The sequence below is a fragment of the Cydia splendana genome, chromosome 9 (genome assembly GCF_910591565.1).
Source record: "Cydia splendana chromosome 9, ilCydSple1.2, whole genome shotgun sequence".
Taxonomy (NCBI): Eukaryota; Metazoa; Arthropoda; class Insecta; order Lepidoptera; family Tortricidae; genus Cydia; species Cydia splendana.
Window position 1 is genome coordinate 11241021 of NC_085968.1, and position 25651 is coordinate 11266671.

General features: G+C 41.8%; 1 protein-coding gene across 1 annotated transcript in view; it reads right to left on the bottom strand.

Moving 5' to 3' along the window:
• The window catches only part of LOC134793512 (protocadherin-like wing polarity protein stan), a 79510-nt gene that overhangs the window by 2993 nt on the left and 50866 nt on the right, over positions 1–25651 (bottom strand). Inside the window, exons 22-52 of the mRNA XM_063765089.1 lie at positions 24380–24620; positions 23817–24039; positions 23322–23464; positions 22982–23116; positions 22550–22704; positions 22269–22435; positions 21472–21744; positions 21191–21304; positions 20677–20851; positions 18650–18789; positions 17994–18180; positions 17240–17442; positions 16673–16882; positions 15825–16011; positions 15064–15354; positions 14530–14757; positions 13784–14186; positions 13362–13503; positions 12838–13059; positions 10285–10505; positions 9700–9846; positions 7957–8154; positions 7400–7489; positions 7195–7311; positions 6947–7065; positions 6461–6619; positions 5425–5526; positions 4532–4745; positions 3770–4161; positions 2624–2695; positions 1597–1651 (exon numbers count right to left, since the gene is read on the bottom strand). Of these exons, the coding sequence (XP_063621159.1) occupies positions 1597–1651; positions 2624–2695; positions 3770–4161; positions 4532–4745; positions 5425–5526; positions 6461–6619; positions 6947–7065; positions 7195–7311; positions 7400–7489; positions 7957–8154; positions 9700–9846; positions 10285–10505; positions 12838–13059; positions 13362–13503; positions 13784–14186; positions 14530–14757; positions 15064–15354; positions 15825–16011; positions 16673–16882; positions 17240–17442; positions 17994–18180; positions 18650–18789; positions 20677–20851; positions 21191–21304; positions 21472–21744; positions 22269–22435; positions 22550–22704; positions 22982–23116; positions 23322–23464; positions 23817–24039; positions 24380–24620 (5725 nt within the window). The remainder of the gene's footprint in view (positions 1–1596; positions 1652–2623; positions 2696–3769; positions 4162–4531; positions 4746–5424; positions 5527–6460; positions 6620–6946; positions 7066–7194; positions 7312–7399; positions 7490–7956; positions 8155–9699; positions 9847–10284; positions 10506–12837; positions 13060–13361; positions 13504–13783; positions 14187–14529; positions 14758–15063; positions 15355–15824; positions 16012–16672; positions 16883–17239; positions 17443–17993; positions 18181–18649; positions 18790–20676; positions 20852–21190; positions 21305–21471; positions 21745–22268; positions 22436–22549; positions 22705–22981; positions 23117–23321; positions 23465–23816; positions 24040–24379; positions 24621–25651) is intronic.

Below are 25651 nucleotides of genomic sequence, written 5' to 3' on the forward strand. Positions count from 1 at the left end.
ACTTTAATGACAGTTTTAGTGAATTATGTTTACAGCAGATAAGGTAGATGCCCGAGTGCTTGTCACTGTCCCAGTACATGACATCTTTAAACTTAGGTACGTCATTAGCAATAGTAGAGGTGACAGACTAAGGGTGTCATCTATTAGGCGTTAGAATATCAGGCATTGGGCCGTTTACCTTACTTATATTATTTTCATATCTCAATACTAAAAGGACACAGCAATTAATAGATCTAGGTCAGGGGTTTCCAACCTTTTTTGTATCAAGCCCCTTAGGTGCTTAACAAACCTCATTAAAATTATGTGGTAGGTAGTAAATAGGCAAGGTTATCAACTCCCCTGGTACATGCCTTGTACTAAGTTCCCTGAGGCGTGTCCCAAAGGTTGCAAACTCCTGATACATGCATACTATAAAAAGTGTTTACCTCCTCCCTACGATGGATGATCGCGCGCGCGGCAACCCCACCGTTAGTAAAGCAAAAGATGATTTACAATGAGTGTTTCTCATACAACCGCCACCATCTAGTAACAATTCAGTTGCGTTATGACTTCAAGGACGCATCTTTTTCAATTGAACTGTTAAAATTTTAGGATCTAAAAATATGGGACCATATGGGAGAAGAGCCGAACGCAAAATTTCGAACCGACTTGATACCGCGATGAAATGCACAAGGGTTTTCCATAAAAGTGATGCTAAGTCCGAATTTGTCATTATGCCACGGCGGAACTTGCCGAAAGTACAAAAAAGAAGACCACTTCCGGTGTGAAAAAGGGGGGCTGATTTAACCCATCTGATACCGAAATAGTTATGGTAACGCTCTAGAGAAAAGCGAATATTATATTCCTGACATTTATAAAGTAAGGACGCTGAGCACGAAGAATTTCGTACATTGACCAGTCTAGTTCCTATCTCTATCGCACGCGCATATTGCCGGCCCGCTCGCACAGTGGCATTGACCGCCGGCATCATCGGCGGGATAACAATACAATTGCGCATGCAATAGAGATAGGAACAGGCGGGTCAATGTACGAAATTCTTCATGCTATAGCGTCCTTACTTTAGTCACATTGTCAAACATAATTTTCACGAAAAAGGGCCCCTGAAACTCCTGAAAGACGGCCTTCCACGCACACTTATTGAAAAAGATGCGTGCTTAGTAAATCTAAACACCTTGACTTCTCCTCATTCTTTGAATCTCTTTTTTGTGTTCCAGTGATAAGAGGAAACTTATTGGAAATTTGAGAAAAAAGTGAGTAAATAATTAAATAATATTTTAAGTTCTTATTAAAAAGGTGAGTCCTGCAAGATAAATTACTGCATATATTTAAGTGTATATTAGACTCTTTAGAAAAAGTGTTCACCTATTTCTTTGCCCAAGGCTGGTGATAGATTTATTTCAATAACATAATTGAAATATAAAACAAAATTACTTTGTCTAATAGGTAAGTGTTTTATAGAAGTGAGGGTGTTAATTCGACTTCAAATGTAATTTTGAAATAATGACATTTAGAGAAAGGTAATTGAATTTTATGTCCGCATGCAAAATTATGAATTTAGATTCATGCTTTTTGAAAAATATTCCATTAGGAACTCACTCGCTCGTTTCTCCCATGCTCGCTAAAGGCGCTCCCATTGGCTGCTGGCCTTCTCCTGGATAAAACATAAAAATAGGGATTTTAAATACTTGGGCATTATATTTACATCCAACCTATTATTTATTCTTTTGTGGCGAACACCACCGTATCTTTCTGGATGCATTTGAGATTGATCCCACTGTCGTGCGTACAAGAGACGCTGTAAGTATTATATTAAAATTGATACATCAAATAAGTATAAGGTTCAAAGGTAATATTATCTACATATTTACTACGAAACAAATAAAACTCTCAACACACTAGGTACACAACAAAAAAGGAGTGCATTTTTTTATAATACCTACCTATATCTTTTTTTTATTTAACCCTTTTTTACCCATAAAGGAGGAGGAACATGTAGAGAGTGTTATGTTGTGTTCCTGCCGGTGAGTAAGGTTGCCAGAGCTCAACGAGGGTGCGGAGTGTTAGGGTCGGCATCGCGCATGTAACTTCTGTGGAGGACGGACGTACGGAGGCTGTTTACCATCAGGCGGGCCGTATGCTTGTTTGCCACCGACGTAGTATAAAAAAGAGCCAAGAACGACGACATATATGGTGATCCCTACTATAGTAACTAATAACTATTATATATTTTCGGGCTCGCTTTTTTGTGTGATGTTACCTGACTGATATTTTGGATAATTATGGGGTAAAATAATAATAAAAAGGTTAAAAAAAGGTGGGACAGATTATTTTTCGTTGTTTTGCTTTTCCGTTCTCAACTACATAATGTGACGGAGTAAGTAAAGGTTTTTTTATAAAACGATTATCCAAATAAAAACACACACACACACACACAGTGGTGTTTCATTTTTTTCTCCAATTATATATTTTGGTAACAAGATAGGTATGAATGGCGCTATGTCTTTTAGATTATTTGGTAAAGGACAATAATAATATTGTGCTGAGTGACTGTGATTAAAAACAAGACAACGAAAAAAAATTGACCTAGGTATGGCAAATAAAGTTGCATTGCGGCTAGGTTTACCTGGATGTGCTATTTCGCTACTACGGACCGACGGTGGCGCCACGCCGCGCAAGCTAGTGTGGTCTTCCTCCGCTAAAGCAAAACAACGGGTCAAAAGCTAAATACAGTCTGGCAAACCAACTCGTCAGCAGAAAAAGGCGCGAAAATTAACATTTGTTTGGTAGATCGGTCCTTCGTGCCTACATTTTTTCAAATTTGTCAAACTTTTCTGCTAACAAAATTGGTTTGCTACACTATACATTGCAACGCAAGCGTGCGGCTGCCGGTATATTGGTCAAGCATGTTAAAAAAAGTAAAAAGAGGTGAAAGAAAAGGAGCAAACAATCCTTTACAAGATTAGGCAGTTAGGTACCGTGAAACCCTGCAAGTTTGTCCTTGTGAGAGTAATCATCGCCAGCCATTAAACGTCTATCTAAAGCAAACTAGGACTAAAGTGAGTCTAAATATGTCCTTTCCATTAGCTATACATATTTGTAAATGGAATAATAAATCCCCGAGGGCAAAAATAAAGCGGTTTAACGGTACGAAATATTATATCACAATGTTCACTCAATGGGGTTAGCAACTGTCAAAGGTTTGCATAGATGGCGCCATCATAGCTTGCCCCTTTTTCTATGAAATTTGGCTTAAAGGGCTGGCATCCAGGGCATAAAATTCCATTAAAAATAAAAATTTTACACAATTCTAGGGATTGACTGGGCTAGCTATGCTGGCGCCATCTGCTAAAGACTTCGACCGGCCAACCCCTTTGTTGATTACAAAAGTCTGAGACCCGTGTGACAGTCTTCTTGACGGCAATCAACTAATGAGTAACAATGGAAAGCTATATGAGATAACACGTTCGCAGCAGCTTTTGGTCCAACTAGTTACTTACGTTATATTTTAGTTTAAAAAGTTATAGATATCTGATCAAATCATGTCCATCACATATTTTAATAATTTAAATCTGTTGTGTTGTGTGTCCATCAGCTTTAATTCTACTGGATTTAAAGAAGTATTTAACATTGCTAATTAAGATATCGAAAGCTAAACTGAGATCGTGGTAAAATCATCTATTTTTAGAAGAGTTGCCATTGAAAACTCACACATTACATCAAATCTTAAAACACAATAACAACACACACTATCTTATCTAATCGCACCTACCTGTGAAAGGAAACGAGTATTTATCGTGCGGATGGTGTTTATCTGATCCTTCCGACATCCTATCATTATAGTCTCCGTACTCCATTTTCCTCTGATAATCATTCTTGAGCATGGTTGCTATTCCGGAATCCCTGAAGTCTCTAGGCGGGTACCCGTCGTGTTCCCTAGTGGTGACCAAGTCCCTGGACCCGTAGACGTCTGTGTTCAGGTATTTGGTAGGGCTGTACCCGTAGTCAGAAGTCCTGGACGAGAGGTAGGTTTTGGAGCCGTACGGGTTGCCGGGTAGCCGGTACATGGTGGGCGATATCGGGTAGTTCGGGTCGTAGGGAACTTGTTTCTCGGTGTCGGTGGGCAACACGCCGTACATTAGCTCGTCCTCCATGACTCCATATCTAGGAGGGATAAATGCTTATTAGGTTTTTGTACAATGGCTACGAACGCTTAGGTATAGAAATAAATAAATAAACTTCAAAATTTCAGTCAGAACTGTAAACAGTTCCATACAAAATAATCCCAAATAATGTACAGTTTGTAAATGTTCATAATATTAGAAAAACACAGATAGGAGTTATTTTTAAACACAAGTTCTATTTAATAAATCGGATAGAAATATGAAAAGTAGGTGAGTTGACCATGACGTTACGATGTAATGTTTCATATAAATTCCATATTAGTATACTTTCTGATATTAGCAAATCGTTTTGACAGTTCTAAAAAAGTAACTGATTTGACTAGTAGGAAAATACCCTATTTCATGGTCACCTATTGTCAAGAGGCAGTCGGGAGGCGTCGACGCTCGCGACGTACGTGTCATGCACGTTCTCGAGGATAGAGGGCTTGACCCTCCGCCGGCTCAGCTGGTACACGTCGGACGTGAGGTCGGGCACGGGCAGCGGGTTGGGGGAGGGGGAGGCCAGCGGCCCCTCCGTGTCCGAGCCCGGCTCGCCCGACCACCGGATGTCGGCCCGATTCGGTTCTATGGAAACAGCAAGGTAAAACGCTCCGTTTTAGTGTTCGAAAATAAATAGTAAAAATAAAATAAAATGGAAATGAACGGCTTTGGTTCATAGCAACTTGTCCTGGCCAGTTGCCTTCTCCGACAAGTGTTTATCGGCCAACGCCAATCGAAAAATGAGAATGTATCGGAATCGGGACGAGAATGACGAGATGACTCATGCGAACCAAAAATCGTGCGATAATAGGGTATTATACTGTATTTAAAATAAATTATTTTACACCATGCATGAAATAAAGCACCAGATAATTATTAGAAAAACTCAGATAGGAGTTATTTTTAAACACAAGTTCTATTTAATAAATCGGATAGAAGTATGAAAAGTAGGTGAGTTGACCGTGACGTCACGATGTAATGTTTCATATGAGTTTCATATAAATTCCATATTAGCAAATCGTTTTGACAGTTCTAAAAAAGTAACTTATTTGACTAGTAGGAAAATACCCTATTGCGATCAATCTGTTTTTTAAGTTTCAGTAGGCGTTTTCTATAAAATATTGTCATTTGGCTAGACATTGTCGAACTGTAATCTATCGAGTATTCATCTCAATTTGAAGGCTTGGAACAAGGTACAGTCAACTTAATTAATTTTAATAAATTTACTGACTTATTATATTGCAGGTGCAAAGCTTTTGCTTACCTTCGCGGATGTGTGAAGGCCATCTCGGCGACATGCCTAAAGGTGCACCTTCTGTGATATTCGGTAAGTAGCTCCCGCCGTTGGTGCTTGGAGCGCAGTCTCCTAAAAATTAATGAAATTTAATCAGACTCGCTTGTAAAAGTTGTCGTTTCACGCATAGAACACTGGGAGCTGATGATATTTTTTAAAAGCAAAACTGTTCCTCTTTCATTTTGTCCCTAAGTGCTCATTAGCCGGCTACTCGATGCATCGAGTAATCTGGTATGGGTATTGGGACCAGAGTTGAGGTCGCACGCACAACAACATGCCATGCTAATAACGGGATTTTGAACTTAGTGTTCTTTTTAGGGTTCCGTACCCAAAGGGTAAAACGGGACCCTATTACTAAGACTTCGCTGTCCGTCCGTCCGTCCGTCCGTCCGTCCGTCCGTCCGTCCGTCCGTCCGTCCGTCTGTCACCAGGCTGTATCTCACGAACCGTGATAGCTAGACAGTTGAAATTTTCACAGATGATGTATTTCTGTTGCCGCTATAACAACAAATACTAAAAACAGAATAAAATAAAGATTTAAATGGGGCTCCCATACAATAAACGTGATTTTTGACCAAAGTTAAGCAACGTCGGGAGTGGTCAGTATTTGGATGGGTGACCGTTTTTTTTTTGCTTTTTTTTTTGTTTTTTTTTTTTTTTGCATTATGGTACGGAACCTTTCGTGCGCGAGTCCGACTCGCACTTGCCCGGTTTTTTTCCTACTTGTAGCAAGTTAAACAGCCAACTGACAGATTGACCAAAAACTTTCTTCAAGGTAAAATATCGTGCACATAAACATTACATTCACTCATTCGTTCATTCACTATCTTTTTTATAATTAGTACTCCATGTAGCTGTATGAGTAACAATTCACATCAACTCTCCTGCCGACACCTATAAGCAGAGTGTGGACGTGCAGCCTACGCCGGTCTGTTGCTCTGGTAGAATATCCTAGAAACATGTCGAGCGATATTCGAGCTAAATGACACGAGTGGTCGGTACTGACTGGGGTTGGAGGGCTGTTCGGAGCGGCGCGTGCTGGTCTCGTCGTCGTCGGAGGAGTGGCTGGAGGCGAGGTCGAGGCTGCGCGCGCTGGCGTCGCTGTCGCTGTCCGAGCCCTCGCCCTCCGCGCCCGCTGGCGCCCGGCGCCGACGGCGGCTCTCATCTATTCATATAAATTATGTCAGCCCTCGGTCTCCGGTTTACCCCGTCAGGTTGCGTCACGATATATGGATGTATATTTAAGTGTATGGAATACACCGATTAAGTACTTATTTTCTAATTTATTTAAAGTCAATAATACTATTCCTAAATATTTAATCAGCTCAAGCATTATCATGGCTTTTAACTTTACGTAAAAAAAATAATGAACTTTGCAAAAATGCAGAGATACACATAACCATAATTTTATTAGGATAGGTAGGTAATATTGTAAAGTCGTAGGAAAAGTTAAGTTCAAGATGAAAGAAAATGATAATTTGTGGAGTTTTACCGTCTCTACGAGTATGTAGCGAAGAATCAAATCCTCTAAGATAAGCAGGCATGTCACTCGCGCTGGTATTGTAGTTGGATGTCGAAGTGCTTGTATGACGAAGTTGACCGTCACTTCGGCTATAACACAGAAAAGAATTGAAAAGAGTAATCCAAAGAATTATGAAATATATTTTACCGGTATTATAAATCCTCGTCGCCAATTCAATTCACTTTTGGCGCCCAACGTGGGACCAGAAGTTTTTTTACCTGTAAGGACTGGAGCTAGTTTTCGTTGTCGACCTAGATGTTGTTGAAGAAGCCGATATGCCGATGTTTCTCAGCTGGCGGCCTGGTTCAGTTCCACTGTGGTACGCCAATGCGGACCTAATGATAAAATAACCAAATATTAAAATAGCTTGACGTGATTATCTGCTTAAAACGTACTTGTAAGAATTTTAAAGAATTGACTAACCTGTTAGCTGACAAATTCTGAGCACTGCTGCTAACTATAACTGAAGTGTCAGCCAAAGGTACTTTCTTGCCCATGCACCGTAGCATTGTCCTGAAACAAAATTTAAGATTAATGATAATAATGATTTTGAATGATATGACCTTTAATTATTTTCATTAATCTATATTTAGATATAGCCGAGCTAATATATTTAGATATCAGATGATCTTTTTTCACTCCACTAACCCAAGCCGAAAAGTTCTAATATATCTCCTTCGTCTCGTTGTTTTAGTATTTGAGAAATGTGTTCCTTCTAATAGTCCGAAAATATTCTAAGAATTTACTGGATGAGGGTGGCAAGCGGCCAGGAACCACTACTAATGTCGCTACCTATGCGGGAGATACCTATGTTAACCTTCATACTATACCTATGTTACAGCATTAAGCTTCTCTTAAAACTTCCATAGACTTATGCTTAGGTACTTTTAATCTGAAATTCTGATTGAAAATTCCATATTGCACATGAAGCATAAGGACCCTTCTCTGATGGAAAGCCACATATTGTGTCGTCGGCTCACCTCCGGAGGTTGTCGCGCACGCGAACGTTGAAGGCGATGTAGCCGAGCGAGGCGGCGGCGGCGTGCAGCACCACGCAGCCCGCCAGCACCGAGCTCAGCAGGTCGCGGCGCGAGCCGGCCTCGCTGCCGAGGATCAGCCCGCTCGCCCACGCCATGCAGAGCAGCGGCAGGCATACCACGCTCACGGCTAGCAACATCCTGAGGAACATGTGCTTAGTAAAATAACTAGTGAAAACCAATCAATCATATAAAAATAAGAGTTTGTTGACTAGCAATAAGGCACTTGAAAAAATATTCAAATTCAAATATTCAAATTCGGCACTTCAGCAAATACATTAAAACTAGGGATGTACCGACTAGTCGCCGACTAGTCGGGAAAGCCGACTATCCGGCCACATTTGTAGTCGGCTATTAGTCGGCGACTAGTCGGCAAAAATGGCCGATTAGTCGGCACTTTATTAGTGAAAGAAAAACAGAAAAAAAAACAAATCAACAGTCAATATTTACTATATGTTTCATGTCTATTTTACTAAAATACCTATTCAAGCTGCTAACGAATACTTTTGTTCATATATAATTGACCGTTTGATCGTTATCGTATGTTGGTGGGCTGGTGTTTTCCTCTACAGGTCGAACTCAACTGATTCTCGTGTAATTTCATGGGCAAGTTCGATAGTAAAATAATTTTATTATTATTCAGTTTCAAACACTATATAGTACTGAGTTCATATTATTAGTGTTCCGTACAAAACTTTGTTTTAAGTTAAATTCAGCTTGTAGTTAGTTAGTTTTTTTGGTGTAAGCGTATGGACCAAGGTCTGAAATAAATTAATTTAGTTTTTTTTTATGGTGGAGCCAAGAGGAACTATTAATGTTATTGCAAAATTTAGAGACTTAGACAGGGCACGTTGCTCGTAAAGACGCTGACCACAGGGAATAGGTTCTTAACTGGCGGCTACGTACGGGAAATATAGCCTTGGAAATACTCCTACAAGCTGTACTGACGTCTGCTCAGGATCGCAAAATAAAAGAAAGACAGAAATTGAACGAGGATTCTTGTGATAGGTCTTTGAACCTGTAGAGAACACTTTTAGCCAAGCTAATATGATGAATAGCGCAATCAAAGCAGCAAAACTATTGTTTTTCACCAGAACTTATACGAAACTAATGATCTGGCCGACTAGCCGACTAGTCGGCCGACTAATCGGCCATTGGAGCGCCGATTAGTCGGCTAGTCGGCCAAATCAATAGTCGGTACATCACTAATTAAAACAAGATAAACTTAAGCATAGTAGAAACTTTTTTAAAGGAATGGCATTGTTATCGTTTGTTAAGCTCAATCGCTAATTACCTGTGTAAAATGAAATGCATAAATAACAACAGATTTCATATAAAAAAACAACTTTATCGCCTTAAGAAAACATTTCAACTTTTAACGCGCAAAGCGTCGTCGTCGTCAAATTTTACACGTCGATACTTTAGTTTAAGATACAAATTTCATTGATGGGAAATATGAAAAATACTCCAATCTTTCTCTTAAATATTTCATGATTGGTGCCGTTAATATATGTAAGTAAGTACCTAAGTAAACACTTTATTGTACGAAAAGAAAGGAATATTGGTTACATCAGATAAAACATAAATGTGTAGTACAAAGGCGATATGTTTCAAATAAGTAGGTAAACAGTAATTGACAGTAAGGAGTAAGGACAATTATGGCAAGGTGGCCACATATGTAGGTACCTCAGGTTGCCGAAGCCGGTGACGTGGTCGCGCACGGTGAAGGCGGCGCGCGTGGCGCCGGCCAGGCTCGCCACGGCGGCGCCGGCGTACACGGCCGCCGGCACCACCACCCACCACACTACTGGCTCGTGGCAGCTCACCCAGCAGCTGTGGGGTACGACACGATATAAATAAAACATAGGAACCACTTAAAAGATGTGTTGTAAAGTTGTTAAACGCAGGAATCATACATACATACCTACGTGCAGACTTAACTGTCAACAATATGATATATAAGTGACGTGGTTTGGTCTGTCCACTCACAATAAAATCACTATAATACTCCGAGCAGCGTTCCTGCAGCACGCTGAATATGAACACATTCACTGTCAGCGATTTTTTCGGTATGTAGCGAAAAGCGCCTACGAAAACAGAATAGGCGAGAGTGAACGAGTTAGCTCATTCAGGACCAAGAGCCCGACTGTCGGGTACACTGTTCGTAGCAACTACGCGCTCCATACGGCGAAACCGTGGCTACGCGCTACGAGCGTAACCCGTAGCAGTTAGTGGTAATGAATGTGTTAAAGAAAAGCCACTAATACTCACAAGAGCGCGTGCCCGTACTGCTGCTGGTGGTGCGACGCGGACAGCGCGAGAATGACCGCCGGCGCGGCGTAGGCAGCAGCCAAATGTGCTGCTAGCCCACCATGGTTGACATCTCGTAGCTCTCGTAGTAGACGGCGTAGCTGCCAGGCGTCGCACGCCGTCCAGGCCAATGCTGCCACCCACCAATAGTGCAGCGACATGGCGATTATTTTGCAGGCAAACTGCAGAAATGAACAGAAATGTTACTAATGAACTTGCAAAATGTAAATAACCACGCGGCTTAATCCTCCAACCTTGATGCTGGCAAAATTGTCCCAACGGATAGAAGCCATAAGAACTAAAAACTGAACTGAACGCGGCTTAATAAGGATCTGGGTTAGGTCCTAAGTCCTAACTTAAGTGTGGCGAATTAAACATAAGTAGATAGGTACCTACTTATATTTTATAGTATTCGCCAACCAACTGTGAGATGAGTGCTGGGTTTGAATTAGATGAAAAGCATTTTGTGAGTTGTCAATCACTCAGATTCTACAACTGCGTTCAATATTGAATATGACTAAGGTTTTGAAGTGAATTCTTAGTTCGAGGCCTATTTCAAATTTCAAATTTCAAAATTATTTATTTCATGTGATTTAGGTACACACATAGCAATACACAACAATAAACAATAAACTTACAAGAATTACACATAAACACAACATATACACATTAAAATTGACACAAGATATACAGTGCTAGCCAAACTCTCAATTTTTGCTACCACTGTATCACACTTGTAGGGGAATGTAGTCCCTCACAGTGGAGCATTATGGGGCAGTCTGGTTTTTCCGCTATCATTCTCAAGATGGTGTTGGGACTGTCCCGCACCCGGCGCACCAGGGATGCGGCGCGCACACGCAAGGTCGCCTGAAAACAATCGACGCCCGCCTCAGCAAACATCCCTGATGCGCTACAGAAGCGAGGCAGTCCCATCATCACCCGGAACGCGTTATTATATTGGACTCGAAGGGCCCTATAAGCCCGTTGCGAATACTGAACCCAAAGGCTGCAGGTATACAGGGAAGTACAGAACGCTCTAAAGAGAGTGATCTTTACCCCCCTGGAGCAACCCGCAAACCTTCGTGCTATCATATTTGCCCGCACCGACAAGGCCCTTCGTTCCCTTTCAATATCTATGTCGTCCTTGAGGTCGGCCGCAACAACATGACCTAGATATTTAAATTGGGTTACTCGGTCCATTGGACTGCCATTAAGATATATTGCGGGAAACTCTGAAGACCTGTTGCGGCCGCTCTCAAAGACTACATATTGGCTCTTCTTCTCATTATATTTGAGACCGTGACTCACCGCATAGTCCTCACATATCTTGAGCAGCCTACGCATGCCACAGACCGAGGCGCTCAGCAGCACCATGTCGTCCGCGTAACTGATGTTGTTTACACAGACTCCGTCTATATGGCATCCGACATGGATGCTGCTGAGCTCCTCGATGAGTTCGTTCACATACAGGTTGAAGAGCGTTGGTGAGCTCAAACCCCCCTGCCTCACCCCGCATTCCAACCTGTATTCGTCCGACAGCGCATTTGACCATCTAACGCAGTTGACCTGGTTTCCATACCAGTACCTAAACATACGTACTGTTTCCGGTGGTATACTGGTTTTCCTTAATTTTTCCCATAGTATGTCATAGGAAACCAGGTCAAATGCCCTAGAAAGGTCCAGGAAACATGCAATCACTGGGGTCTTGCTCTTGGTGTAATACTTGACAGTATGCTTCAGACACAGTATTGCAGATTCTGTAGACAAACGCGGTCGAAAGCCAAATTGGTTGTCATGCAGTTTTATATGCTCACTTAGCTGTGAATTAAGCACACTGTCAAATACTTTTGGCTATAATCGTTGCCAGTGATATCGGTCTGTAATTGTTTTTGTCTGCCAAGTCCTCAGTTTTGTTTTTAACTACAGGAACCACGATAGTACGCATCATATCATTAGGCAGATATGAATGCCTCATACATATTGTAAAAAACATTGCCAATATCGTAGATATGTGAGGACCAGCATTTTGGAGGTGTTGAGACCGTCATGACCCGGGGATTTGCCTCTGGACATTGATTTAATTACTTTGTCAATATCCTTGACCGTAAACCCCGGGCCTGGTTTTTCATTGGAGGTCTCAGTCACAAGCCCCCCCATCAGCGATGGACCTAAGGGAGATTTCAAAAAGAAATGGTCTTTAAACAGGTTCGCGACACTTTTAGGCTCGCTTACGCCATCAACACTGACCGGGTGACCAGCCACAGGCTTCATTTTACTTGTGGATCTCCAGAAACCACGGAAATCTTTTTTAGAGTGATGAGAGGTGATTATGTCCAGTTTAATTTGGTTTTGATGATTTGACACCATTTTAACCGTGATTTAAAGATCTTACGACTCTCCACCATCTCTTTAAAAAGACCTATGATAATCTATGAATTTCAGCATCGACCACACCAACCACAAACAAGCAAAACCGATCCCTATTGCAAAAGAAGAAGGTTCAAATTTCCTTACCTCATTCTGAACCAAAGAGCTTCTCGCCTTCAACGCGATCAGATACAGCAGCTCGGCCATAAACACGCAGAATATCAAGTGTTTATGGATAGAGTTGGACACGGTCGCCGCGCCGCCGCGCATGAGACAGAGCGCGGCCCACGTCGCGAGCAGGAGCGGGAGGGAGATACTGAACGCGGTGTACGATGTCACGGATTCGAGTAGTGATGGTTCGGGTATGAACTGTAAGGAAAAGTCTTGATTAGATTTCTATTTTTTAGCATAGCAGGATTCAACTAGAGAATTTGTGTGCTGGTAAATCTGCTTGCTCGCGGAAACTGCTTTGCACTTAACCAGGTGGTGCGAATTTATACTTTCGTACACAAGTTCGGATAACCTCATTGGTGCGAGCCAAGTTTGCGACCGCAACAATCGGTTTGGAAACCGCACGTTTTAGGTACCGCTCAACTCACAGTGCTGGTGTAAATTTTTAGCAAGTCCACCATGAAAATTTATGTTGCCTCATGGTCATGACAGTATGTTACCTCAATGTCAACTTCGTCGACTAGTACAGCAAACGTGGAGAGATGGTTGCACGTGCAGTTGATGCGGAGCGGCTCGTCCGAGTACGGCGACCAGTCATAGTCGATCTCTGTGTGGCATCCGACGCGAGACCATTCGCCAGCTCTGAAATACAATAGGTTTTTAATGCTAGGTAAATTACGAGTAAAATTCACTCTGTAAAAAATGGGGTTCGGACTGTAAATTAAAATGATATAAAACTAAATAGTAAAAGAAGCAAAGAAGAAGAAGCTCCTTAAGTTTGTGCTTTAAAAAAATGAGTGTTGCTACATTATGACCAATGACGTCAAAAGTTGATACCTATTGATTTATACACACATAGGCCCCCTAAAATTTTAATTTGAAACAGCAGCAAAATGTCTTAATTGTTTATTAATAGACTTACCCTCTTAAAGTAGACCAATGCACGCACTGCGGGTTGGTCCTCGAGCCAAACGTCTCCCTATTAATGTCCAACCACATCTGCAGTCTAATCGGCTTCTTTAATCGAATCCCGCCCATACTCTTGTATATCAACTTCTTTCCCATCCTCGTAATGTTTTCATCTTTGAAATCAGGGTTCATGGTTAACGCTAAAACCTTAGGACCATCTTGATTCTCAGCGACGTATGTGGATTCGTTGTCTTGTAAATTGTCAGCGAACTGTTTTTCTTGCTTTTTCATAGCTGGCTGGATTAAGACGGGGCCGTGGGTCTCGTGCTGTATTTCGGGCTCATTGGAGTGCCATTTTGGGTGGCTGTGTGTGGGATGGGAGACGTGATGGTGGCCCTTGTTGGTGTATGTTATGCCTGAAAAGAAGAAAACATGATGAAGTAATTATCGTCATACTCGTAACTATAAAAGAAGAACACGGGACCCTATTGCTAAGACTCCGATGTCCGTCAGTCTGTCACCGGGCTGTAACTCATGAACCGTGATAGCTAGACAGTTGAAATTTTCACAGATGACGTATTTCAGTTGCCGCTATAACAACAAATACTAAAAAAGTACGGAACCCTCGGTGGGCGAGTCCGACTCGCACTTGACCGGTTTTTTATTAAGTGCACATATCCTTTCTTAACATCTGACCGAATCGTCAGTACGTAAAGGCATGAGTTGAGAGGTGTACTACTGACTGTACAAATAACTCACCTTCCTCTTCCACATTGACATCAACCACATCGTCCCCATCCTTAGACTCCCTGTACCACACGTACTCAGGCACGAACAGTGCCACTTGCAGTATCGGTGATCCGATAGTTATGTTCACTCCCCACCGCCGGCCGACCGAATCGTCAGTACGTAAAGGCATGAGTTGAGAGGTGTTACGCGAGTATTGGAAGTAGGAGAATACGGCGCGAGATTCGGGTTCTGGGTTGTCTGAAAAAAAGTAGATTGGTTAGGTAAACTTACATTGTTGGTTCCGATACGTGAAAGAAACAGTAGAAGCGTTAAATGCTTGATTAAAAACAAATCATCTTATTTGTGTTTTACACACTTGTCGAAAAAGGGAGGTTGTTTTAGTGGTCTGCCATTTATTTGGTACGCTTTGCATTCTAAACAGCTTAAGCTTTATATTTGTTGGCAAATTAATATGGATTGTCACATATCATAAAAAAAACATAAACCATAAATCAAAAACATAAACGCCTAGATATGATTATTGATTAATTAAAAGTTACTCACCTTGACCATTATTATTAGTAATTCCAAGCAAATCAAGCGGCAGCAGTATCCTCGTAAACTTGTCGAACTTGGACCTGGTCTTCACATAGTTGTTGTACTTCGGGAACGAGACAGTAGGGCTGGAAGGTTTCTTCCCCTTCTTCCCGTACCCGGTTAGGGGGGAGTGCACGAATGCTGACGTGTCGGGGAGCACGACTCGCTCGGTGGTGTAGGACTCGGAGTTGAGGCGAGTGAGTTGCGTGGGCTCGAAGCCGTAGATGGACTCGGAGGTTACGATGTCGACGCCGATCACTGTTGAATTAATGTATTTTTAGATTTTAATTAGGTTTTTACTAATGCAGAAATAAAAAGGCCTATCTTTTTATAATCTTTATTATTTGAGAGTAAATCGAAACGCGGATTTTGGGTAATTATACATCATACCTCGCTTAGCTCTCGCTTTGGTCTTCGTTTGACGCCGACGCTGCATATCACTATATATCCCCTAATTCATAAAACTTTTGAAGCCTCAATTAGTTAATTTATGTTTTATACCTTTATAACAAATACATACTTAAGGCAAAAGGACAGATTAATAGCTAATTAAGGCTTGTAGTGCGTTTTTATGAATGTAAATCCATTAGAGTCTATAAAAATGAAATCGTATTCCCATACAATGTAACGCTGTACGCGGCGTATAGCAACGACCGGAGGCCTTAATTGGTTCTCAGAAAAAGCCGCCGATACGTCTTCAGCAAGAACTTTAGGAATAAACGTATTACCTAAGTCACTAGTAACGATCTCAAAGGGGCTGGTGTAGGTGTCGTGCTGGCTCTCGGCGAGCACCGCGATGTACTGGTCGACCTCCTGCAGCAGCCGCTCCACCCCGCGCCCCGTCAGCTGCCGGATGCGACGCCATTCGCGAGAGTACTTCGCGTTTAGTATCGTGTTCGCGGATTTCATTATGTTCTGAAAATATTAATTGGTTGTAGCAGCGAACTTAAAGTGAATAAGGGTAGGGAATTCAATTAGATTTTTTTGCGGGTAGTTTAGTGGTGTTTTATTAATATCTCCGTTGACATTTGTTAAGACGTAAGTCTTTCCGTGACCACAGTTGGTGCAAATCAGCTGAAACGTCGGAATTAAAGGTAAAAACAATGAAATTATATCGCGGTAGACCCGTTTGTGTAATTAAATATAATTAAATTAAAGTTAGACCAAGAAAATTCTGCAGCGATGTTGATAGCCCAGGCAGTGCAAGTGTTATTTATACGTCATAATTTCAAAGACGTTTGACGTAACACATGCACTGAGTGGGCTATCAAAATCGCTGCAGACTTTTCTTGGTCTAGCTCTATCACGGGTTTTAATTTCTGTGGAGCTAGCACAACTCTGACGCGTTAGAAATGGTATCATTATCCGGCCGTATTCAGATACAGCGAATACTTTTTACTAATGAGAGTTAAATTTCGATAGGTAAAATAGTTAGGCATGCATTAGGCAACTGTATTAGGTAGATAAAATAGGTGCGCTGGCCAGGTTACCGATGTAGCCAAAGCTATCCCTTTTGTTAACCCTGAAAATAACGAATCTGCGCCTATCGATGGGTTTTTCTTCTTACAATACTCACTCTAACATAGTCCTTATCCTGACTGTGCGTAAGGTTCAATCCCGCTTGTCGCAGCTCATAGCGCAGCAACTCGAGCAGAATGCCCTCAGTGACCAGCACATCTGCTCCGTACAGCGCGGGCGTGTTTGAACAGGCAGAGGCCAAGTCATCCGCGAGGCGAACGCCAACGAACGTGTTTACCAGTAGTTCGCCTGATTCGATCTTGCTTAGCTGGAAAATAAAGCCCGCGTAAGTCAAAGTACGGAGTATTTAGGTCGTCCTAAGCCAATAGCAACATTTCAAACCTTTGTGGTACCTCTACATTGTATTTATATTCACAAGAACGGTTTACACCACTTACACTATATGCACTATACACTTGCTACTGGTATACCTAAATTAAAGATTATGTTACCTATAATAAGTTTCTTAGAAATAAGTAGGTGTACCTATATCATACTACCTAATGTATTTTCCAATACTGTGTAAAGTAGAAAACCGGTATACCCCACTATTTAAGACATTTAAGTCTACGCAACTTAATAATTTAAAGAAACAATATGAAAAGCACCTCGACTCTAGTCTCACCTGTTTCCTAAGTTGATAAAAAGTGGCAGTTGTGCAGTTGAACATGTCCGGCTCCTGCCACGGCACGACTTGCGTCTCGTCGCACATGCGCGTTGCTTTCCCGCTGGTGCCCGGCGGGCAGTCCGCGTACGCCTCTATACCGAACTTGGTCCGTGGCCACCAAACTCCGTGCGAAAACGAACGCGGGCATCCGTCGTATACCACTGGAATATAATAAGTGTCTTAAAAATCTTTTCAATACTCGAAAAAAAACAAGAATTTGCTGGTTATTTACCACATGAAATGCAATTTGGCAAACATATATAAATGGATCAAAGCTCGCTCAAAGTTGGCACATGAGTCACACGCGCGGCTTATAATCCCGCTGCGACAGTAGCACTGCCTTTCGGCCTTGCTAAAACTGTCGCCACTCGCCAGGGCGTAGCACTTGTAGCACCAGGGGTGCGAAACTCCTGACTTCGGTCAAACTCGGCTCCGCTCGGCTCAGCATTGCTCCGAGCAATTATTAGGGTTGGCACCACTTGACTTCCTTTTGCGTGCACGACCACAGATAAGATAATCACTTGATTTTTGACAACCCTAAATAGCCGAAAGGGATAGTGCCATATATTAGAAAGAGACATCATGATTCGACCCTGAACCGCTGTCAAACTTCGTTTTTGTAGGAAGTTTCCTTTCTGTACGATAGTACTATTAATTATTCTGTGGTAGCACTGACAAGACACTCGTAGCGGTGTAGTAGTTAGGTTAGTACCTTCGCATCCGGCGTTCGGCTTCACCTCGGCATAGAGGTTGGCACAGGAATCACACGCGCGGCCAATGACCCCGCCGCGGCAGTAACACTGCCCGCTGTCGGCCTCGCAGGAGCTGTTGACGGAGCCGGCTGCGTAGCACTGGCATGGGAGGCACTCGTTGGATCCGGGGAGCTTGTAGTGGTTTTCCTAATCAGAAAAATTAGGAGTAGGTATTATAAATGAATGTTTCAGGAGGAAAATATAACAATGTATTCGTTTCATAACCCTACTGACATTATCAATCTGTTGTTTCTGCAAAATGTGGTGTTGCTTTTGAACCGATTTTGCATCGAAACTAATAAACTGTTGTGTTAAATGAACTCGACCGGCAAGCAAACCGTTTATGGATAGAAACGCTTAAACGGATCGGCTCGGTAAATGGCCAACAGAAATAAAAACGATGCCATTGGCGGCTACGTATTGAGTAGGTAACGAAAAATGCGAATTGGATTGGCCAGTCGCAATGTGGACCAATGGACTGACGAATGTCGAGAAATTCCTTTCGATTAATGTAAAAACTTTGACGTTCACCATATATGAGCATATTGCTGATTCGTTACGTGATATATTCTTTATATTCCAACTTCCTGTAATCTCACTGTAGGTACGTACTAACCTTGCAGTGGCAGTGTCCGGAGTCCCTGTCGCAGTGCGGGTGGTAGCCGGCGGCCACGGCGCAGGCGCACGGCCCGCACGCCGCGGCGCCCCACCACCCGCCCGGGCACTCGTCCACCCCCTCCTCCACGCAACCAGAACCTGGACCAAATACCACTCATTAATATCATCGTTTACACAAGTCATTTATAGCGATTGAGTTTATACAGTTTAGGGACTATGCGCGTTGGAATCTGCCGCCTTGTGGTCTAAGTCGGATACTTGACACTTCGCGTCAATATCTCCTCCTGAGCAGGCAGCACCTGTACAGTTCACGAACGCTCTCATCATGTAGCGAACGAGTTAGATCGTATTAACATGTTCTATACAAAATATGTAAGAAGTCCTTCTTTAGATTTACTGTTTTTGAAGTGAAAACTTCTTTAGCGGCGCTGAGTACTTTTTGAGGTGGGGAAAAATGATAAACTCGACTCGAGACAGCGCGTAAGTAGAGATGGGTCGCGGGTATTTACCCAATTTACCCACCCAGGTAAATACCCGGTAAATACCCATCTACCCGGTATTTACCCGTATCTACCCAAATGGACGGGTAGATTCATTTCTTGTTGCACATGTCGATTTGTGTTAAAGTGGAGATATAAACCGAGTTAATGGCTGTAATTATTGTGTGTCATTTAAAATGAAATGGTTTAGTTGCAGTTGTAACTAAGGATTTTTTAGTACAATTTTGATAAATATTAAAAAAAGGCCGTCATAAGTAAGCCGAGTATTTTTTTTAGACTTGAGTAAATTATCGTACTTATACGTTGACAACACACATTCCAACTTCGGTCGGCGGGGGGTGTGGTTGGGGGGAGGGGGGCAAAAGTGAACTTTTTCATATTTCTTGGAATCTGTCATTAATATCGAAAAGTGTTGTACGTACAAACTAAAGTAGACATAATTTTCTACAAAAAAGGTTATATACATTTTTGTCCTAAAACTAACTGTGTTTGACTTATAAGCTTCACAAGTTGGGATACTGCACAATTTTTTTTTATTATCATTCATAAGTATTCTTTATTTTCATCTTTCTAATGTATATTAAAAGCATTTTAAAACATTTCCGGAAGCCAGGGAATGATTTTACACGATTTTCATAATTGAACTGATATGTTAAAATCGAACTTCACCTCATAGAAACCTTTTCGTAATTAGTTTGAACATACATTTTATGTAACATTATAAAATAATACTTAAATTAATCTTATTTATACTCACATACCATTAAACACATCAAATTTAGAAGAAAAACGAAAATACCCGCGTATTTACCCGCGGGTAGGTAAATATCGGGTATTTACCGGGTAAATACCCGCTCTCGGGTATTTACCCGGGTAGTTACCCATCTCTACGCGTAAGGCGTCTCTCCTCTCTTTCTACCGCACGGCGAAAATGTATGCCCGTGCCTGCTGTTTCATGTAGGCGGCGCAGGGCGCTTGCGTGACTTTATGTTATGTGTGACGGACAATGTTATTCACCAAAGAACTTTAGTCATAACGTATCATAATCAGGTCAATTATTTAAAACTGGACTTTTATATTAAGCAATAAAGCTCAATGTTCTAATCTTGTACGGGCTGAAATACGAGGATCTCACAGTTACATTCTAACTTTATATCACTCCAATATAATTCAATAAAACTACATCTTGATGAAATCGCTAATAAAAGTGAACTCTAGTACTTACTTGTGAATAAAACTCAAAATATCATGACCAAATATATTTAGATGCGAGGTCTGCAAGGTAACTTTACAATTTCTATTCGAATTTTAAACAATTAACGCTACAAATTTAAGCTCACTGACCAGCAATTTCGGAACTAAAGTTTTTCAATAGAAAGGAGGATGGGTCAATTATACATAGTGCTTAGTGCTGCAGACATTTTGGAGTAGTCATTGAGTTTTCACTTCTGTCGGCACTCCCGGAGTGCAACCCGTTGTTTTTTTTTATACCAGCTAATAATAATTAAGTTTTAGGCAAACTCACTAGTGAGCAGGTATCCGTCGTCGCACACACACTGGTAGCCCTTGTCGGTGTCCGCGGGTTCGCAGCGGGCGTGGTCGCCGCAAGGACGGAGGTCGCATGCGGCAATACATTGCGGCCCGTAGCGGCCGCGGGAGCACGTGCACGTTGTCGCGTCCCACGATGACTCGCATTTGCTCTAAACAGGTTACGACAAGTTAGAAATTGCAAACGAGTGAACGAGACAACCGAGATGAAGTTGTAGTTAAGAGAGAGCAAAAGTCATTATAAAAATCGATTTTAGACACAATGAATGTGATCAAAAAAGTGGTTTTTGAGTACGTTTATGATGAATAAATAAGGGAAATTATACGCCCTATTAGTTACATTGATAATTTGATAAGAAATCAATGATGTCTTAAATGGACTATAATATGATGGAATTAAATATGGGTGATTTTCGGGACTACCCGATCGTCTGAAGTATTAGTATTACCCGAATACATTTAACTGTATATATATTGATATCAATACTTACATAAGGCGGACAGATAGACAGCATACAGTCCGCTCTAGATTGACATCCATCTTTCACGTTCTCTATCGTAGTGGGCCGGTTGAGTAAGTTTTGATTTGTTCCCACTCTTACATCCTGAAACAATAGGGAAGTTTCCTCTACTTAAAATAAATTATTTCACACCATGCACGAAATAAAGTACCAGCTAATTATAAAAAAAAAACATAGATAGCAGTTATTTTGAAACACAATTTCTATTTAATAAACCGGGTCTACTATTAGAGACCACTCCTTCAACTTACCTGTATACAACCTTCAAAGTACCCTACGTCCGAAGCCAGCAATCCAGCCGTACTGTCCGGTCCGCCAATCAGGATCTTCCCAACATACTGTCCTTGGACCTTATTGGCCAGCATCGGGAGCAGCGCGGTCCTGAGCCCATAGTCTATGGTGACGGAGATGTCGGTACCGAGCCATTTGACCTCGACCCGGTGCCAGTTGCCATCGGCTAGGGTTGTCGTTGGCAGGAACATCGTTTCACCGTTGTATGAGTAGTGGAGGAGGCCGGATTTCAACTATGGAAGATAAAATTTTGTTGTTATTTTTGAAACTTATCTGTGGTTTATAATATAGGATGTTCAAATTTGAATGTCACTTGAATAATTTAGATAAATATGTAGAGATCGAAAACATTTTTTGTTTGAGCGTTACGACCTTTGTAAAAACCAAGGTTCGGAACCGGTTTTTTCTTCATACAAAAACACTTATTACGTATTATTACGTTATTTTTCGTTCTTTGGTTTATTATTTCATTTTTAATAGGACAATCTAACAATACGAAGTTGTTACCTAAATACATGATTCAGTCCTACGTAAAGAGCATAAAATAATTAAAAGTATTGGGTTATTTTAGGATTAAAAAAAAAACCAGTTCCGAGCCCTGGACGTTATACAAATTAATATGCTGGTAGACTAGAAAATTAAAGAGGTAGTTCCGATTTAACAAAACTACTTAATAACATTTTTAGAGTTTTACCCAGTTTACCTAGGCACTCGTGACCCTAATGTCCTGGGCAAATATAATGAGAGTATGACTCACGCTAAGAAACACCGAGCTGTTCTGCCCCACTTGTATGGACATGAGGAAGGCGTCCTGCTGCCTGGTCCGCAGCGACAACGCGTTGAGCCACGGCAGCTGTATCGGTCGCAGCAGCGGATTGAATGACAACATGCCGTCACCGCTGAAGCGCCATGGTGGTGCCGTTGCTGTACAAAAAAATATGTTTTATACCTTCAAAGCTTTACCAAATAATTGAAAAAAATCTTAAAACGGGAAGGTATCTAGAAGGCGAAGAAGAGGAAAGCTACGATTCTACTTACTCTCGGAGCAGTCCTTGCCAGTGTGGCCCTCGGTGCACTCGCAGAGGTACGTGTCCCAGAGGTCCCGGCACACGCCGTCGTTGTGACACGGCCCGTTGTCGCAGTGCGAGCGTTTTTGCGAGCAACCCGCGATGGTGCCGTTATCTGCCACGAAACTGTAACATTCGCAAAACAATGGCAACGTTAAATTAAATGTGATTCGTAAACAAATTAAGGTGATAGTTTAAAAAGTTTATGCTTCAAATAATTCGAAGAGTTTTCCATGAGTGAATGCTATAATCGTTAATAAACTGTTTCATTGTTGTAAGCTTGAACGTGGCGTAATGGGTGGTGTTAAAGAGATTTTCCAGAATTGTATCGCTATGTCCTTGTAGAAATGACGACATTAGGTAAATCTAATCTCCCAGCCCAAATCCAAATTTCGGTCTTTACCTGTTAAGGTCAATAAACCGATGATCGATATGGAAATCCGAGATGCACCCAACGAAGTCTTTATTTTTCACTTGGAAACTGCTGGGAATGTTCGGTAGCCCGCCAACTTGCAGCGGCCCAGTTAAATCCAGGAATCTAAACAAGAAAAATGCATTAGTATAAATTATTAGCATACATCGCATTCTAGGGGGCAAATTGTATCACGGATAGGGATCCCGTCATACAATTTGTCCCCTAGAATCCGATGTTTGATTTATTAGCGTACGAAATTATTTGAAGTTACCTAACTTACAAATTACAAATCAGGAAGTGACATGACAGATATCTGTAATCGTTATACCTATGACAAGTCTCCGTAGGTATGTCGCAGCGAGGAGGTAGTATCTTGGTGGTCTGGTTCGCACAAGCGTATTTGATGTCGAAGTCCGCTGCTCCGGCGATGGATAAGTCCTTGTCGCAGTCGTCCAGTATTAGAGTTGCCGTCTGTTGAAAATAGTATAAGTTATTATGTGATCATCGATCGCTTGTTATCGAAATACAGAAGTAGGTTATATAAAAATTTACCGCAGAGGCCTGAGATGCTCTGTTTGTCTTACTTCTAATGATTAAAATTGGACACTTCTGAAATTTAAAAAATCATTTTCAATGTTAAAATAGGTTGGTTCCCGGTATGATTACAATGCAGGCTGCATTGTCTCGCTAACACGATGTCGTCAGCCACCTCCCCCATCACGGCCACCTCTGCCTTCCCTCCGCTGAGAGCGAACCAGCGCGACCCGTGCCGCTATTAATAACCTCTAGGGAGCTGTCCTGTCTTGTCGCTTACTGTACTCACCCTGTTGAAGTAGTCCACCTCGACAGTGTGCCACATGCCGTCGGCCACCTCCCCGGCCACGGTCACCTCCGCCTTCCCCCCGCCGAGAGCGAACGTGAAGCGTACACCCGCCCCGCCAGCACGACCTGCTCCACTATTGATAAGCTCGAGAGCGATAAAGTCGTGTCGCTCGTTGTACCGGCCGTTGTAGAGGAGCAGCCCGGATGTGCCTTGTGTTGCGAATCTGAAAAAAATGACGTTTAATGTTTGATGAAGATAACTTTAACATAAGGTGAGACAAAAAAGTCTCTAAGTCCACACATCAGAAATTGGGTGCTCCCTGTGTAATAATGATAGCCGCAAAAAGTTGGTAACGCGGTGGAATATAAAAATTTTCATAGAATGGTTAGGCCAGCGACATCATTGGGGTACTATGTAAGGATATAAATTAAGTCCCCTTTTCAATCCAAATGCAACACATTGAAGCGAGAGCGAAGCATTCCAAAAGTTGCATTTTAAGCAGGGGTCCGAAGCGTAGAATGACAGAAAAGACAAATAATCTTGTCTTAAACGTGGTTACTTACTTCAGTTTCAAATGTACTCGATGCCGCCGCTTCAGCCCAGGGAACGTCAAGAACGACGACTGCGGGAAGCTCCGGGCCCTCAGTTCACACATGGCCGTGGTGTAGGCTACGTCGATAGTGCATCCTTGGCACAAGATGCCGCCTTCTCGTTTGGGCACACATTGGGAGCCGCCGCGGCAGACAGTCCCGTCGCCATTTAGGTCGCAGGAAGCTTTGGTTAGAATCGTCTCGCAGTTAACGCCTGTGGAAGATTGGAGAACTTAATAGTTGGTCTTTTAACTATCTACTATGAAAATCAGTGGGAGTTGTTTTAGTTAAGTAATGGGTTAAACGTCAACATGTAACTTGCAACGCATTGCCATGATGTTGCCTTCTAGATCCCATTTTATAGCTAAACTTTAAGAACAAACTTCCGTGAGACCACAGATTAATAAATAGTTACTACGTAACAGATACTTCATTCCCAAACAAAAGCGAAAATACCTACGCTATAATAGCCTACAAAACCTTAATAATAATACCTGCTGCTCAGGACAAGAAGAAATGTACCATAAGTACGCGCACAAAGAGTCGAGACTGTGTTGCCCGCCGTGCGAGTCACGTGCTAACGCGTCATCGTAAGAATGCGCTAGGGTTGTAGGCATCTACCTATGATGATTATTGTAATAAAACGAATGTTGCGGATCAACCATATTTTTTATTAGTCAATCAAATATGTTTTAGTTTTATATAATGATTTATATTTTTTTCCCTTCTCGGAATTCTCTGTTATTAAATTTTATAGTTGTAAATATCCTAAATTGCGTAAATAATTTTAATAAATACTCAGGAGCAAAGCAACGGAAAATCAACGGTTTTTAAAGTTGTAATACGGTGCTACCAGGCCGATTAATTATTACGTCGTCAAAAATACTTATTTATTATTATTATTTAAAAATACTTTTTCTAACCCTTCAATATAATTCTTAAACGTTTCAGGTGGGACCTTTAGCCCGCCATAAAAAGATGAATCTTTATTATAGGCTTTTTCCTTTGTTTTTTGACTTTTACACCCATTTACTGCACAATAATTACGTGGTTTCGGCATTTCGAAGCGTAAGCGCGGGAAACGTGCGGTGCGAGCGCTCAGGTGGGCGTTCGGCGGCCCTCTGTCGGTTGTATCGTCGACGATACGCCGAGCGGTAGGCATATAGCGCGTGGCCTTGAGCGTGTGACGGAGGCCTGGTGAGACTCAGGCATTAAAATTTTAATACTTAATTAAAACGCGTGTAA